General features: G+C 37.1%; 1 protein-coding gene and 2 non-coding genes across 3 annotated transcripts in view; 2 read left to right on the forward strand and 1 right to left on the reverse strand.

Moving 5' to 3' along the window:
- LIN9 (lin-9 DREAM MuvB core complex component) overlaps positions 1 to 14,672 on the reverse strand; it is a 107,067-nt gene that overhangs the window by 26,930 nt on the left and 65,465 nt on the right. The window contains exon 11 of the mRNA XM_024130686.3: positions 11,609 to 11,689. Within this exon, the coding sequence (XP_023986454.1) occupies positions 11,609 to 11,689 (81 nt within the window). The remainder of the gene's footprint in view (positions 1 to 11,608; positions 11,690 to 14,672) is intronic.
- TRNAE-CUC (transfer RNA glutamic acid (anticodon CUC)) lies at positions 915 to 987 on the forward strand. Its single transcript has one exon. It is a non-coding gene; the product is annotated as a tRNA-Glu (tRNA).
- TRNAE-CUC (transfer RNA glutamic acid (anticodon CUC)) lies at positions 2,431 to 2,503 on the forward strand. Its single transcript has one exon. It is a non-coding gene; the product is annotated as a tRNA-Glu (tRNA).

Genomic DNA, 14,672 nt, shown 5'->3' on the forward strand with positions numbered 1-14,672 from the left:
TCTTCACTATCATTATTCTGAATTCTTTTTCTGGAAGGTTGCCTATCTCCACTTCATTTAGTTGTTTTTCTGGGGTTTTATCTTGTTTCTTCATGTGGTACATAGCCATCTGCCTTTTCATCTTGTCTATCTTTCTGTGAATGTGGTTTTTGTTCCACAGGCTGCAGGACTGTAGTTCTTCTTGCTTCTGCTCTCTGCCCTCTGGTGGATGAGGCTATCTAAGAGGCTTGTGCAAGTTTCCTGATGGGAGGGACTGGTGGTGGGTAGAGCTGACTCTATGAATTTATCTTACAAATAGACACAAACAAATGCACAAAACTACACAGACAAGGACATTTACTGTAGCAGTATTTTAGTATAATCATGGAAATAACTCAACTATCAATTAATAGATTATTTAAATTATGGTATAATACAGAAATTTTAAGAGACTGAGATAAGTTAACATATAATGATATAATTTCATTTTTGTTAGAAAATAACTTTCAAAGCAACTCAGAAACAGACTCTGACCTGTCAGGGTGGCAATGGCCACTGAGCAGGGAGGAAGTTCTGCCTCGCACTCTGCGCAGGCTCTAGCTCCTCCAACAGCAGTCACACCTCCTATCAAGGTGACAGTGGCCAGCACACCCTCAGGAAAGATGTGGCTGTCATCCACATAAAATTCAGCCTTCACACCAAAGACACTGGGCACATGCAGTCTACAAAGGGACACTCCCAAATAAAAACACCCCTTCAAGACCACAATAGATAACTGTTTCACCCAAATTCACAGAGACAGAGAAAGTAAAATGAAAAGGCAAAGGAGCTACTCTCAATTGAAAAAGCAAGAGAAAACCCCTGAAAAAAAAATAATGAAAGAGAGATAATCAGTCTATCAGACAATGAACTAAAAAATTTGGTAATATGGGAATTCCCTGGCGGTCCAGTGGTTAGGACTTGGCATTCTCACTGCCAGGGGCCCGGGTTCGATCCCTGGTCAGGGAACTAAGATCCCACAAGCATGGGATCTTAGTTTGCGTGGTGTGGCCAAAAAAAAAAAAAAAACAAGTTGGTAATAAAAATGCTAACTGAATTAAGAAAGAGAAATGATCTATAAGCACAGATCATTTTAACAAGGAACTAGAAATTATAAATAAGACCCAATCAAAAATCAGTAATTCGATTCCTGAGATAAAAGCACTCTAGAAGCAATGAATAGCAGACTAAATGACAGAAGAGCACATAAGTGATCTGGAAGACAGAATAATGGAAATCACCCAATCAGAACAGCAGACAGAAAGACAAATGAAAATAAACAAACCAAAAAACCAAAAACAAACAAACAAACAAACAAAAAAAACAAAAGCAACATGTGAGATCTTTGGGATAATATAAAACGTGCCAACATTCACATTATGGTGTTTTCAGAAGGAGAAGTTAGAGAGAAACTGTATTTAAAGAAATTATGGCTGGAAATATCCCAAATCTAAAGAAGTAAACAGATATCCAAGTACAGGAAGCACATACGGCCCCATCTTCACTATCATTATTCTGAATTCTTTTTCTGGAAGGTTGCCTATCTCCACTTCATTTAGTTGTTTTTCTGGGGTTTTATCTTGTTTCTTCATGTGGTACATAGCCATCTGCCTTTTCATCTTGTCTATCTTTCTGTGAATGTGGTTTTTGTTCCACAGGCTGCAGGACTGTAGTTCTTCTTGCTTCTGCTCTCTGCCCTCTGGTGGATGAGGCTATCTAAGAGGCTTGTGCAAGTTTCCTGATGGGAGGGACTGGTGGTGGGTAGAGCTGACTCTATGAATTTATCTTACAAATAGACACAAACAAATGCACAAAACTACACAGACAAGGACATTTACTGTAGCAGTATTTTAGTATAATCATGGAAATAACTCAACTATCAATTAATAGATTATTTAAATTATGGTATAATACAGAAATTTTAAGAGACTGAGATAAGTTAACATATAATGATATAATTTCATTTTTGTTAGAAAATAACTTTCAAAGCAACTCAGAAACAGACTCTGACCTGTCAGGGTGGCAATGGCCACTGAGCAGGGAGGAAGTTCTGCCTCGCACTCTGCGCAGGCTCTAGCTCCTCCAACAGCAGTCACACCTCCTATCAAGGTGACAGTGGCCAGCACACCCTCAGGAAAGATGTGGCTGTCATCCACATAAAATTCAGCCTTCACACCAAAGACACTGGGCACATGCAGTCTACAAAGGGACACTCCCAAATAAAAACACCCCTTCAAGACCACAATAGATAACTGTTTCACCCAAATTCACAGAGACAGAGAAAGTAAAATGAAAAGGCAAAGGAGCTACTCTCAATTGAAAAAGCAAGAGAAAACCCCTGAAAAAAAAATAATGAAAGAGAGATAATCAGTCTATCAGACAATGAACTAAAAAATTTGGTAATATGGGAATTCCCTGGCGGTCCAGTGGTTAGGACTTGGCATTCTCACTGCCAGGGGCCCGGGTTCGATCCCTGGTCAGGGAACTAAGATCCCACAAGCATGGGATCTTAGTTTGCGTGGTGTGGCCAAAAAAAAAAAAAAAACAAGTTGGTAATAAAAATGCTAACTGAATTAAGAAAGAGAAATGATCTATAAGCACAGATCATTTTAACAAGGAACTAGAAATTATAAATAAGACCCAATCAAAAATCAGTAATTCGATTCCTGAGATAAAAGCACTCTAGAAGCAATGAATAGCAGACTAAATGACAGAAGAGCACATAAGTGATCTGGAAGACAGAATAATGGAAATCACCCAATCAGAACAGCAGACAGAAAGACAAATGAAAATAAACAAACCAAAAAACCAAAAACAAACAAACAAACAAACAAAAAAAACAAAAGCAACATGTGAGATCTTTGGGATAATATAAAACGTGCCAACATTCACATTATGGTGTTTTCAGAAGGAGAAGTTAGAGAGAAACTGTATTTAAAGAAATTATGGCTGGAAATATCCCAAATCTAAAGAAGTAAACAGATATCCAAGTACAGGAAGCACATACGGCCCCAAACAAGGTGAACCCAAACAGACCCACACCAAAACATATCATAATTAAAATGGCAAAAGTTAAAGAAAAATAGAGAATGCTAAAGGCAGCAAGAGAAAAACAGAGTCATATATAAGGGAATGTCTAAAAGCCTATCAGCTGATTTCTCTGCAGAAATTCTGCAGGCCAGAAGGGAGTGTCATGATATATTCAAAGTCCTAACAGGGAAAAACCTGCAAACTAGGATACTCTATCCAGCAAGATTATCGTTTAGAATAGAAGGAGAGATAAAGAACTTCTCAGACAAGCAAAAACTAAAAGAATTCACCAATATTAAACCTAGCCTAAAAGAAATGTTGGAGGGTCTTCTCTAAATGGAAAAGAAGTAACAATCTTTAGGAAAGGGGAAACCCCAATAGAAAAGGCAAATATATAGTAAGGACTGAAGATCACTTAAATAAGACAGTACCTAGATTAAAAAAAGAAATTACAAAAGCAACTATAACTACAATAAACAGTAAAGGGATAAGCATGAATGTAAAATATGACATCAAAAAACAACATATGAAGGGGAATTTCCTGGTGGTCCAGTGGTTAGGACTCAGTGCTCTCACTGCCAGGGCCCCAGGTTTGATCCCTGGTCAGGGTACTAAGATCCCACAACCCGTGCAGTGTATGTGGGGAAAATAAAAAAAATATATATATATATTCATATATATATGATATAAATTATATATATACATATACATATGAAGGAGGGGAGTGAAAACTGTAGAACTTTTTAGAATGTGTTTGAACTTAAATGATTATCAGTTTAAAGCAAGTACACATAATTATAGGTCAACACATATGAACCCCATTGTAACTACAAATCCAAAACCTACAGTAGATACACAAAAACCAAAAAGAAAGGAACTCAAGCATACTAAAAAAGAAAATCATCAAACCACTACGGGAGAAACAAGAAGAAGAAATGAATGAAGAAGAACTACAAAAACAACTGGAAAACAAGGATTAAAATGGCAATGAGTACATACCTACCAATAATTACTTTAAATGCCAATGGACTAAACGCTCCGAAAGACAGCGTGGCTGACTGGATAAAAAAAACAAAACCCTTCAATAAACTGCCTAATAGACTCACTTCAGGGTAAAAGACACATACAGACTGAAAGTGAGTGGATAAAAAAACATTTCATGCAAACGAAAATGACAAGAAAGCAGGGGTAGCAATACTCATATCAGACAAAATAGACTTTGAGGGCTTCCCTGGTGGCGCAGTACAGTGAGAGGCCCGCGTACAGCAAAAAAAAAAAAAAAAAAAAAAAGACTTTGAAAGGTTATAACAAAAGGTAGCAAAGGGCATTATATAATGAAAAAAGGATCAAAACAAGACAGGATATAACATTTGTTAACATACAAGCACCTAATATAGGCGCACCTAGATATATAAAGCAAATATTAACAGACATAAAGGGAGAAATTGACAAAAATATAATAACAGTAGGGGACTTTAACACCTCATTTAATCGATGGACAGATAATCCAGACAGAAAATCAACAGGGAAACAGTAGTCTTAACTGACACATTAGACCAGTTGAACTTAATTGACAGCTACAGGAAATTACATCCAAAAATAGCAGAATACATACACATTCTTTTCAAGGGCACATGGAACGTTCTCCAGGATAGATCACATACTAGGTCACAAAACAAGTCTCAAGAAATGTAAGAGGATAGAAATTATATCAAGCATTTCTCCCAAGCACAACAGTATGAAACTATAAATGAACTACAGAAAGAAAACCAGGAAAGAACAAACACACTGAGACTAAACAATATGCTACTAAAAAGAAAAAAAAAAGGGTCAATGATGAAATCAGAAAGGAAATTAGAAAATACCTCAGGACAAATGAAGATGAAAACAGTTTTCCAAAATCTATGGGATGCAGCAAAAACAGTTCCAAGAGAGAAGTTCATAGTGATATAGGCCTTCCCCAAGAATAAGAAAAATCTCAAATAAACAACCTAACGTACCACCTAAAAGAATTAGAAAAAGAAAAACAAAGTCCAAAGTCAGCAGAAGGAAGGAAGTAATAAGGATCAGAGAGAACAAATAAAATAGAGACCAAAAAAATCAACAGAGAAGATCAATGAAACCAAGACCTGGTTATTTAAAAAGACAAATAAAATTGATAAACTTTAGCCAGGCTCTCATCAAGAAGAAAAGAGAGAGGACCCACATAAACACAATACTACAGAGAAACAAACAAACAAAATGACAGAGAATACTATGAATAGTTATATGCCAACAAACTGGAAAACCTAGAAGACATGGAGAAATTTCTAGAAAGATACAGCTTGCCAAGACTGAGTCAAGAAGAAACAGATAATTTGAAGACCAATCACCAGGAGTGAAATTGAATCTACAATTAAAATACTCCCAGCAGGGCTTCCCTGGTGGTGCAGTGGTTGGGAGTCCGCCTGCTGATGCAGGGGACGCGGGTTCGTGCCCCAGTTCGGGAAGATCCCACGTGCCGCGGAGCGGCTGGGCCCATGAGCGATGGCCGCTGAGCCTGCGCGTCTGGAGCCTGTGCTCTGCAACGGGAGAGGCCACAACAGTGAGAGGCCCGCGTACCGCAAAAAAAAAAAAAAAAAAAAAAAGAAAAAAAAATACTCCCAGCAAACAAAAGTCCAGGACCAGACAATCAAACATGTAAAGAAGAACTTATACCTATCCTTCTCAAACTATTCCAAAAATCTGAAGAGGAGGGAACGCTCCCAAATTCATTTTATGAGGCCCCACCATTACCCTGATACCAAAATCACACAAAGACTCTATAAAAAAGGACAATTACAGGCCAATATCTTTGTTTAATAGAGATGCAAAAATCCTCAACAAAATATAAGCAAACCTAATCCAATGATGCATAAAACGGATCATACACCATGATCAAGTTCGATTTATCCCAGGTTCACAAGGATGGTTTAACATATGCAAATTAGCCAATGTGACATACCACTTTAACAAACAAAAAAAGATGAAAATCACATGATTATCTCAACAGACGCAGAAAATGCATTTGACAAATTCAACATCCATTCATGATAAAAACGTTCATCAAAGTGGGTATAGAGGGAACAAATCTCAACATAATAAAGGCTATTTATGACAAACCCACAGCCAACATAATACTCAAGAGTGAAATGCTGAAAGCCTTCCCGCTAAATTCAGGAAATAGTACTGGAAGTCCTAGACACAGCAATCAAAAACCAAAAGAAATAAAAGGTACACAAATTGGAAGTGAAGAGCTAAAACTGTCATTATCTGCAGATGACATGATACTCTATAGAGAACCCTAAAGTCTAGACCCAAAAACTGTTAGAACTAATAGATGAATTCGGAAAGGCTGCAGGATACAAGACTAATATACAGAAATATGCTGTGGTTCTATATACTAAGAATGAAATATCAGAAAGAGAAAGTAAAAAACAATCCTGTTTAAAATTGCACCAAAAACAAACAAACAAACTCTAGGAATAAACTTCACCAAGGGGGTGAAAGACCTATACTCTGAAAACTATAAAACATTGAGGAAGATGATTCGAAGAAATGGAAAAATATCCCATGCTATTGGGTTGGAAGAATTAACATTATTAAAATGGGCATACTAGCCAAATCAATCTACAGATTTAATGCAATCCCTATCAAAATACCCAGGACATTTTTCACAGAACCAGAACAAATTATCCTAAAATTTATATGAAGTCACAAAAGACCCTTAACTGCCAAAGCAATCCTGAGAAAAAGGAACAAAGCTGGATGTATAACCCTCCCAGACGTCACACTATACTACAGTAAGCAGAAGAGCATGGTATTGGCACAAATATAGACACATAGATCAATGGAACAGAATACAGCCCAGAAATAAACCCATGCACCTGCGATAAATTAATCTACGACAAAAGAGGTAAGCCTATACAATGGAGAAAAGACAGTGTGTTCAACAAGTGGTGCTAGGAAAATGGACAGCCACATGTAAAACAGTAAGAGTAGAATATTCCCTTTCACACCAAATACACAAAAACAAAACAAAACAAAACAAACCCTCAAAACGGTTTAAATGTAAGCCCCAAAACCATAACACTCCTAGAAGAGAACAGAGGCAGAGCACTCTTTGACAGAAATTGTAGCAATATCTTCTTGGATCAGCCTCCTAAGGCAAAAGAAATAAAAGCAAAAATAAACAAATGGGGCCTAATTAAACTTAAAGATTTAAGTTTAATTAAATCTGACAAAAGAAAAAGACAAACTATGGAATGGAAGAAAATATTGGCAAATGATACTCCCAGCAAACAAAAGTCCAGGACCAGACAATCAAACATGTAAAGAAGAACTTATACCTATCCTTCTCAAACTATTCCAAAAATCTGAAGAGGAGGGAACGCTCCCAAATTCATTTTATGAGGCCCCACCATTACCCTGATACCAAAATCACACAAAGACTCTATAAAAAAGGACAATTACAGGCCAATATCTTTGTTTAATAGAGATGCAAAAATCCTCAACAAAATATAAGCAAACCTAATCCAATGATGCATAAAACGGATCATACACCATGATCAAGTTCGATTTATCCCAGGTTCACAAGGATGGTTTAACATATGCAAATTAGCCAATGTGACATACCACTTTAACAAACAAAAAAAGATGAAAATCACATGATTATCTCAACAGACGCAGAAAATGCATTTGACAAATTCAACATCCATTCATGATAAAAACGTTCATCAAAGTGGGTATAGAGGGAACAAATCTCAACATAATAAAGGCTATTTATGACAAACCCACAGCCAACATAATACTCAAGAGTGAAATGCTGAAAGCCTTCCCGCTAAATTCAGGAAATAGTACTGGAAGTCCTAGACACAGCAATCAAAAACCAAAAGAAATAAAAGGTACACAAATTGGAAGTGAAGAGCTAAAACTGTCATTATCTGCAGATGACATGATACTCTATAGAGAACCCTAAAGTCTAGACCCAAAAACTGTTAGAACTAATAGATGAATTCGGAAAGGCTGCAGGATACAAGACTAATATACAGAAATATGCTGTGGTTCTATATACTAAGAATGAAATATCAGAAAGAGAAAGTAAAAAACAATCCTGTTTAAAATTGCACCAAAAACAAACAAACAAACTCTAGGAATAAACTTCACCAAGGGGGTGAAAGACCTATACTCTGAAAACTATAAAACATTGAGGAAGATGATTCGAAGAAATGGAAAAATATCCCATGCTATTGGGTTGGAAGAATTAACATTATTAAAATGGGCATACTAGCCAAATCAATCTACAGATTTAATGCAATCCCTATCAAAATACCCAGGACATTTTTCACAGAACCAGAACAAATTATCCTAAAATTTATATGAAGTCACAAAAGACCCTTAACTGCCAAAGCAATCCTGAGAAAAAGGAACAAAGCTGGATGTATAACCCTCCCAGACGTCACACTATACTACAGTAAGCAGAAGAGCATGGTATTGGCACAAATATAGACACATAGATCAATGGAACAGAATACAGCCCAGAAATAAACCCATGCACCTGCGATAAATTAATCTACGACAAAAGAGGTAAGCCTATACAATGGAGAAAAGACAGTGTGTTCAACAAGTGGTGCTAGGAAAATGGACAGCCACATGTAAAACAGTAAGAGTAGAATATTCCCTTTCACACCAAATACACAAAAACAAAACAAAACAAAACAAACCCTCAAAACGGTTTAAATGTAAGCCCCAAAACCATAACACTCCTAGAAGAGAACAGAGGCAGAGCACTCTTTGACAGAAATTGTAGCAATATCTTCTTGGATCAGCCTCCTAAGGCAAAAGAAATAAAAGCAAAAATAAACAAATGGGGCCTAATTAAACTTAAAGATTTAAGTTTAATTAAATCTGACAAAAGAAAAAGACAAACTATGGAATGGAAGAAAATATTGGCAAATGATGTGGCTGACAAGGGGTTCATATCCATAATATATGAACAGCTCATACAACTCAGTATCAAAAAAACAAGCAAACAATTCAATCCAAAAGTGGGCATAGGATCTGAATAGACATTTTCCCAAAGAAGACATGCAGATGGCTAACAGGCACATGAAAAGATGCTTAACATCACTAATTATTAGAGAAATGCAAATCAAAACCACAATGAGGTATCAAATCACACCGGTCAGAATGGTTATCATCAAAAAGTCTACAAAAGACAAATGTTAGAGACGATGTGGAGAAAAGGGAATCCTCATACACTGTTGGTGGGCATGTAAATTGGGGTAGTCACTATGGAGAACAGTATGGAGGGACCTCAAAAAGCTAAAAATAGACTACCATATGATCCAGCAATTCCACTCCTGGGTATATATGCAGAAAAAATGAAAACACTGATTCAAAGAGATACATGCACTGCAATGTTCATAGCAGCACTATTTACAATAGCCAAGACATGGAAACAACCCAGGTGCCCAGCAACAGCTGACTGGTTTACAAAGACGTGTCATACACACACACACACACACACACACACACACACACACACACACACAAATGGAGTATTAGTTGGTCATAAAAAACAATGAAAAAAGCCATTTGCAGAAACATGGATGGACCTAGAGAATGTTATGCTTAGTGAAATAAGTCAGACAGAGGAAGACAAATACTGTATAATATCACTTATATGTGGAATCTAAAATGCAATAAAAATGAATGTGTATGCAAAACAGAAACAGACTCACAGATATAGAAAACAAACTAGTGGTTACCAAAGGGGAGAGGAAAGCAGGAAGGGATAAATTAGGGGTATGGGATTAACAGATACAAATTATCATATAAAAAGTAGATAAGCAACAAGAATACACTGTATAGCACTGGGAATTATGCCCAGTATCTTGTAATAACCTGTAACGGAATACAGTCTGACAAAAATACTAAAGCAATATGCTGTATACCTGAAACTAAGACAAAACTGTAAATCAACTATACTTCAAAAAACAAAACAACATATAAAAGTATATGCATAGAAGAAATCCATATGCTAAGCATAAAAACATATTTATACCATATATTAAACTAAATAGTTTTACAGTATTTCAATTTTTATAATGGTAATTATTTCTAATCATAAATAAATTATACAGCCTATCAAGCCAGTTAGATTTCTACAGAGATCCCACATGCCAAGAAGCCAAACCAACATCAAAACAGGCCTTTTTTAAAAAGTAGGTAACACTAACTAGGCTAAGGCAAGTCCAGTACTGTAAGGTGTGAAACCTAGATACAGGGAAAAGTCCTAGCTAGTGATATGAAAGTTAAATAATTTGATTATGCATCAAGGTGGAAGAGATGATAAAATGATCAGAGGAAATGCAGTGGGGGAGCATATAAAAGGCATAGAATAAAGGGTCGAACTGATGGAAACCAAGATAGGAATTAGAGTTCAGTAGGAAAGAAGCAAACACATAATATTTTTACGTTTAGGATATATAATGGCAATATGTTACGGCTATTTTTTTCAATCTTTGATAGCCTGTGTATCTGACAATACCAATTTTATATCATGCCTAAATGAGTTAAACTGGGACTAAGAAGCCTGTTCTGGTACCTGTACTACTAAATAGCAGCATAATCTTAGTCCAAAATCCCTTGACATCTTTGGTCTTCAGTTTTCAATTCCATAAAAATGATGGGTTCAAATTAGATAATTCAAAGTCATGTTCAGATAAAAAAATTCCATAATCCTAAAAGGACTGTTCCTCATTCAGTTAGGTAACTACTTGTCCAGCTATTTTTACCCACACCTACCCCTCACACCATTCCATACAAGAGATGACTAATGTTACAACTCCCTATTCCTGCATTCATGATAGACATTGGTAATTAGCTACAGCCCTTTGCCCCTAAGCCCAGTCACTGAGCTCTCTCTTACTTTCATACATCCTTGCAACCATTTTCAATCAACTGGAGATGGTACTTGAGATAAAATCTATTCACCATCCTATAAATCCATAAGCAAGTTATGACTTTCAATACAATTAAAAAACTTCCTTAGTATTTTCTACATTTTAAGAAACTCTGATAATTCTCTCCTATGAATAAAACTGACTCATATTTTTGTACTCATTAGATGAATAAAATAGGATATAAGCTCTGTCAAGATAACCTGAAGATACCAGCCTATATATTTCCTGATTTATTTATTCTGAATCACTTTTAATAATCTCTGCTAATATGACTTCCTTAGTCAGATGCACCAATGCTAGGAATTCTACACTCATGCAAACTGTCCAAGAACCTAATATATATCCATTAATCCTATTCAATGGCATAAGGAGGTCTGGGGTAATGAACTGCATTGCATTGCTAATTTACTTAACGTATGTTCAGTATAACAAGAGACAGCGAGAGCAAGTCAGGATTTAAAAATAACATTTATCTCAAGGTTTTCTTCCATAAAATATTTTAAAATCTTTAGATATAGAAGCTGCCCACCATTTTAAAATGAGACAAGCAAACAAAGAAAAAAAAATATCCTTACCAGTTTTTCTGCTTCTGTGTTCATTTCCCTTAATTTCTTGATATGTTCCTTTTTAATCATGAGAATTTTTGATAATCTGGTCTATAGACAATGAAGAAGAGATGTTTTGGAATAAACACAGGCACTTAAGTATATCATGTAGATGCCAAATTTCTAAGTTTTCACCAAGATATTTTAGATTTTAGTGTTTCAATATAAATATAGCACAGACACTATTTTATAAGTCAGACTGGCTGAGAAGAAGATATTTTAAAATCCACTGTAACCAGGATATGTCAAAACAATTAAGGAGTCAACCTGAATAAGCTTTCACTGGTCCAAAATGGAACAATGTGTGGACCAATCGTAATAATAACTACAGTTAACTGAAGCACAAATACATTAAAATCCATGAGTTCAGACTGATACTTAAACAAAATTAACCATTGTTGGAGAATACTAGTGACCATACTCATAAACTGGAAAACAAAGACAAAGAGTCAAGCATTTATCCTGCCTATACTATACAAACTATGCCATTAGGTAACCAAATAATAGATTAGGGGAAGTTTTTCCTTATAGAACTATTTCAGCTACTAAACAAAGAACAAGAATAGCACCATTTTGCAATCCTAATGAATGAATTGACCTAGGCATCAATAATTAGTACCAGCCAACATTACATAAAAAAAGAGATAAAATAATATGGGTATCCTATTAGAACACAAAACCACACATAAAAGTAGTCACATAAAAACAAGTACACCAGGCTTCCCTGGTGGCGCGGTGCTTGGGAGTCTGCCTGCCGATGAGGGGGATACGGGTTCGTGCCCCGGTCCGGGAGGATCCCACATGCCACGGAGCGGCTAGGCCCAGGAGCCATGGCCGCTGAGCCTGCACGTCCGGAGCCTGTGCTCCGCAACGGGAGAGGCCACGACAGTGAGAGGCCCGTGTACCGCAAAAAAAAAAAAAAAAAGTACACCAATCAAATAAAAAACCCAAATCAAATCAAAGCTTTATATTCAATGAGCAATTTATATGAAATATAAAAGACAAAAGAATATGTTGGATGTTATCACAAGGATTCAGTCAGCAAAATCCAGACTGTGGGAGACTCTATGGACAAATAATCTAGTTTCTTCATCAAATAAGTCAATGGGGAAAACGTACAGTCAACATTTAAGAGACAACTGGAGAACTGGAATGCTGACTGGATATGTGATGATATTAAGACTTTTTTGTTAACTTTTTAGATGTAATAATGATAATATAGTTATGTATCTTAAAAAAAAAAGGGCCCTTACCACTTAAAGTTATATAACGAAACATTTACAGATAAATGATATGATGTCTGATTTCTCAAAACAGAGAAAGTGGGTGGGAGTATAGCTGAAACTGAACTGGCCAGGAGTTGTTGACAACTGTTATAGCTAGATAATGGGTACCTAGAGGTGCATTATACAACTCTGTCTGCTTTTCTCTTTTTTAATTAATTAATTTATTTATTTATTTTATTTATTGCGTGTTGGGTCTTTGTTGCTACGCGCGGGCTTTCTCTAGCTGTGGCGAGTGGGGGCTGCTCTTCGTTGCAGTGCACAGGCTTCTCATTGCGATGGCTTCTCTAGTTGTGGAGCATGGGCTCTAGGTGCACGGGCTTCAGTAGTGTAGCACGCGGGCTCAGTAGTTGTGGCTCGTGGGCTCTAGAGCACAGGCTCAGTAGTTGTGGTGCACGGGCTTAGTTGCTCTGTGGCATGTGGGATCTTCCCGGACCATGGCTCGAGCCCGTGTCCCCTGCATTGGCAGGTGGATTCTTAACCACTGCGCCACCAGGGAAGTCCCCTGTCTGCTTTTATATGCATTAAATTTTTGATTATTAAAAAAAATCTAAAAGCTTGACCTAAGTTGATACAGGTAGAGGGAGGGCCTGGTGAGATATGTTACATACTTATTCACTCAGACCCTCATTAGTATCTCCAGAGCTCTGGACTGGTACCCTGTCTCTAGTTGTTGGGGTTTTATGGAAATTTGTGTGATCCTTCAGAGTTAGAAGCAGTAAAAGATGGGATGAAGGCAACAGTCTCTCTCCCATTTTCATTTGTGTTTCTTGGTTTTTTTAAAACTAATTAATTAATTAATTAATTAATTTTTGGCTGCCTTAGGTCTCTGTTGCTGTGCGCGGGCTTTCTCTATTTGTGGCAAGCGGGGCTACTCGTTGCGGTGTGCGGGCTTCTCACTGTGGTAGCTTCTCTTTGTTGTGGAGCACAGGCTCTAGGTGTTCAGGCTTCAGTAGGTGTGGCTCACAGGCTCAGCAGTTGTGGCTCGCGGGCTCTAGAGCACAGGCTCAGTAGTTGTGGCGCACGGGCTTAGTTGCTCCGCGGCATGTGGGATCTTCCTGGATCACGGCTCGAACCCGTGTCCCCTGCATTGGCAGGCAGACTCTTAACCACGGCGCCACCAGGGAAGTCCCTTCTTGCTTGTTTTTGATAGAAAATCACACTGTTTCCTTTTCATTCTTTTCAAAACTGAGTCCTCTCTAAGAAGTGGGTCAGTCTTTTACATTCCTCAAAATCCCTAACCCCAGGAAAGAAAAAGTTTCCTCACTAAGAAAATTCATTGTAAACTATGAATTATAAAACTTGCAAAAAACTGATGTTTATTTTGTTATAAGAAAACAGTTATCAGTAAAAGACAAAAACATATCTCACAGCTTAACAAGAGCAAATCCGAGTTTCATAAAACTTTACATATTACAAAAGACAAGTACATAAAAGGACTTTTATTTTTATCTGCTAGATAGCTTAAAAAATGAAAGCAGTGTTTTAACTAGGCTTTTACACGTAGATTTTGAAGTTAAAATTAAGCACTGCAATCAAACATCTAAGCATCAATAAAAACATCAATACTTTAGAAGTAGCGTACTAGTATTTTGCCTCTGACTCCCTCTGCTGGTGTATCGATGGATCTCTCTCTCTCTCTCTCTCTCTCTCTCTCTCTCTCTCTCTCTCTCTCTCTCTCTCTCTCTCTCTCTCCCCCCTGCAGCCCCTCTCTCCCTCTCCCTGACCCCCTGTTCTTCCCCCCATCTCCC

This window comes from Physeter macrocephalus, chromosome 4 (assembly GCF_002837175.3).
Source record: "Physeter macrocephalus isolate SW-GA chromosome 4, ASM283717v5, whole genome shotgun sequence".
NCBI classification, from domain to species: Eukaryota; Metazoa; Chordata; class Mammalia; order Artiodactyla; family Physeteridae; genus Physeter; species Physeter macrocephalus.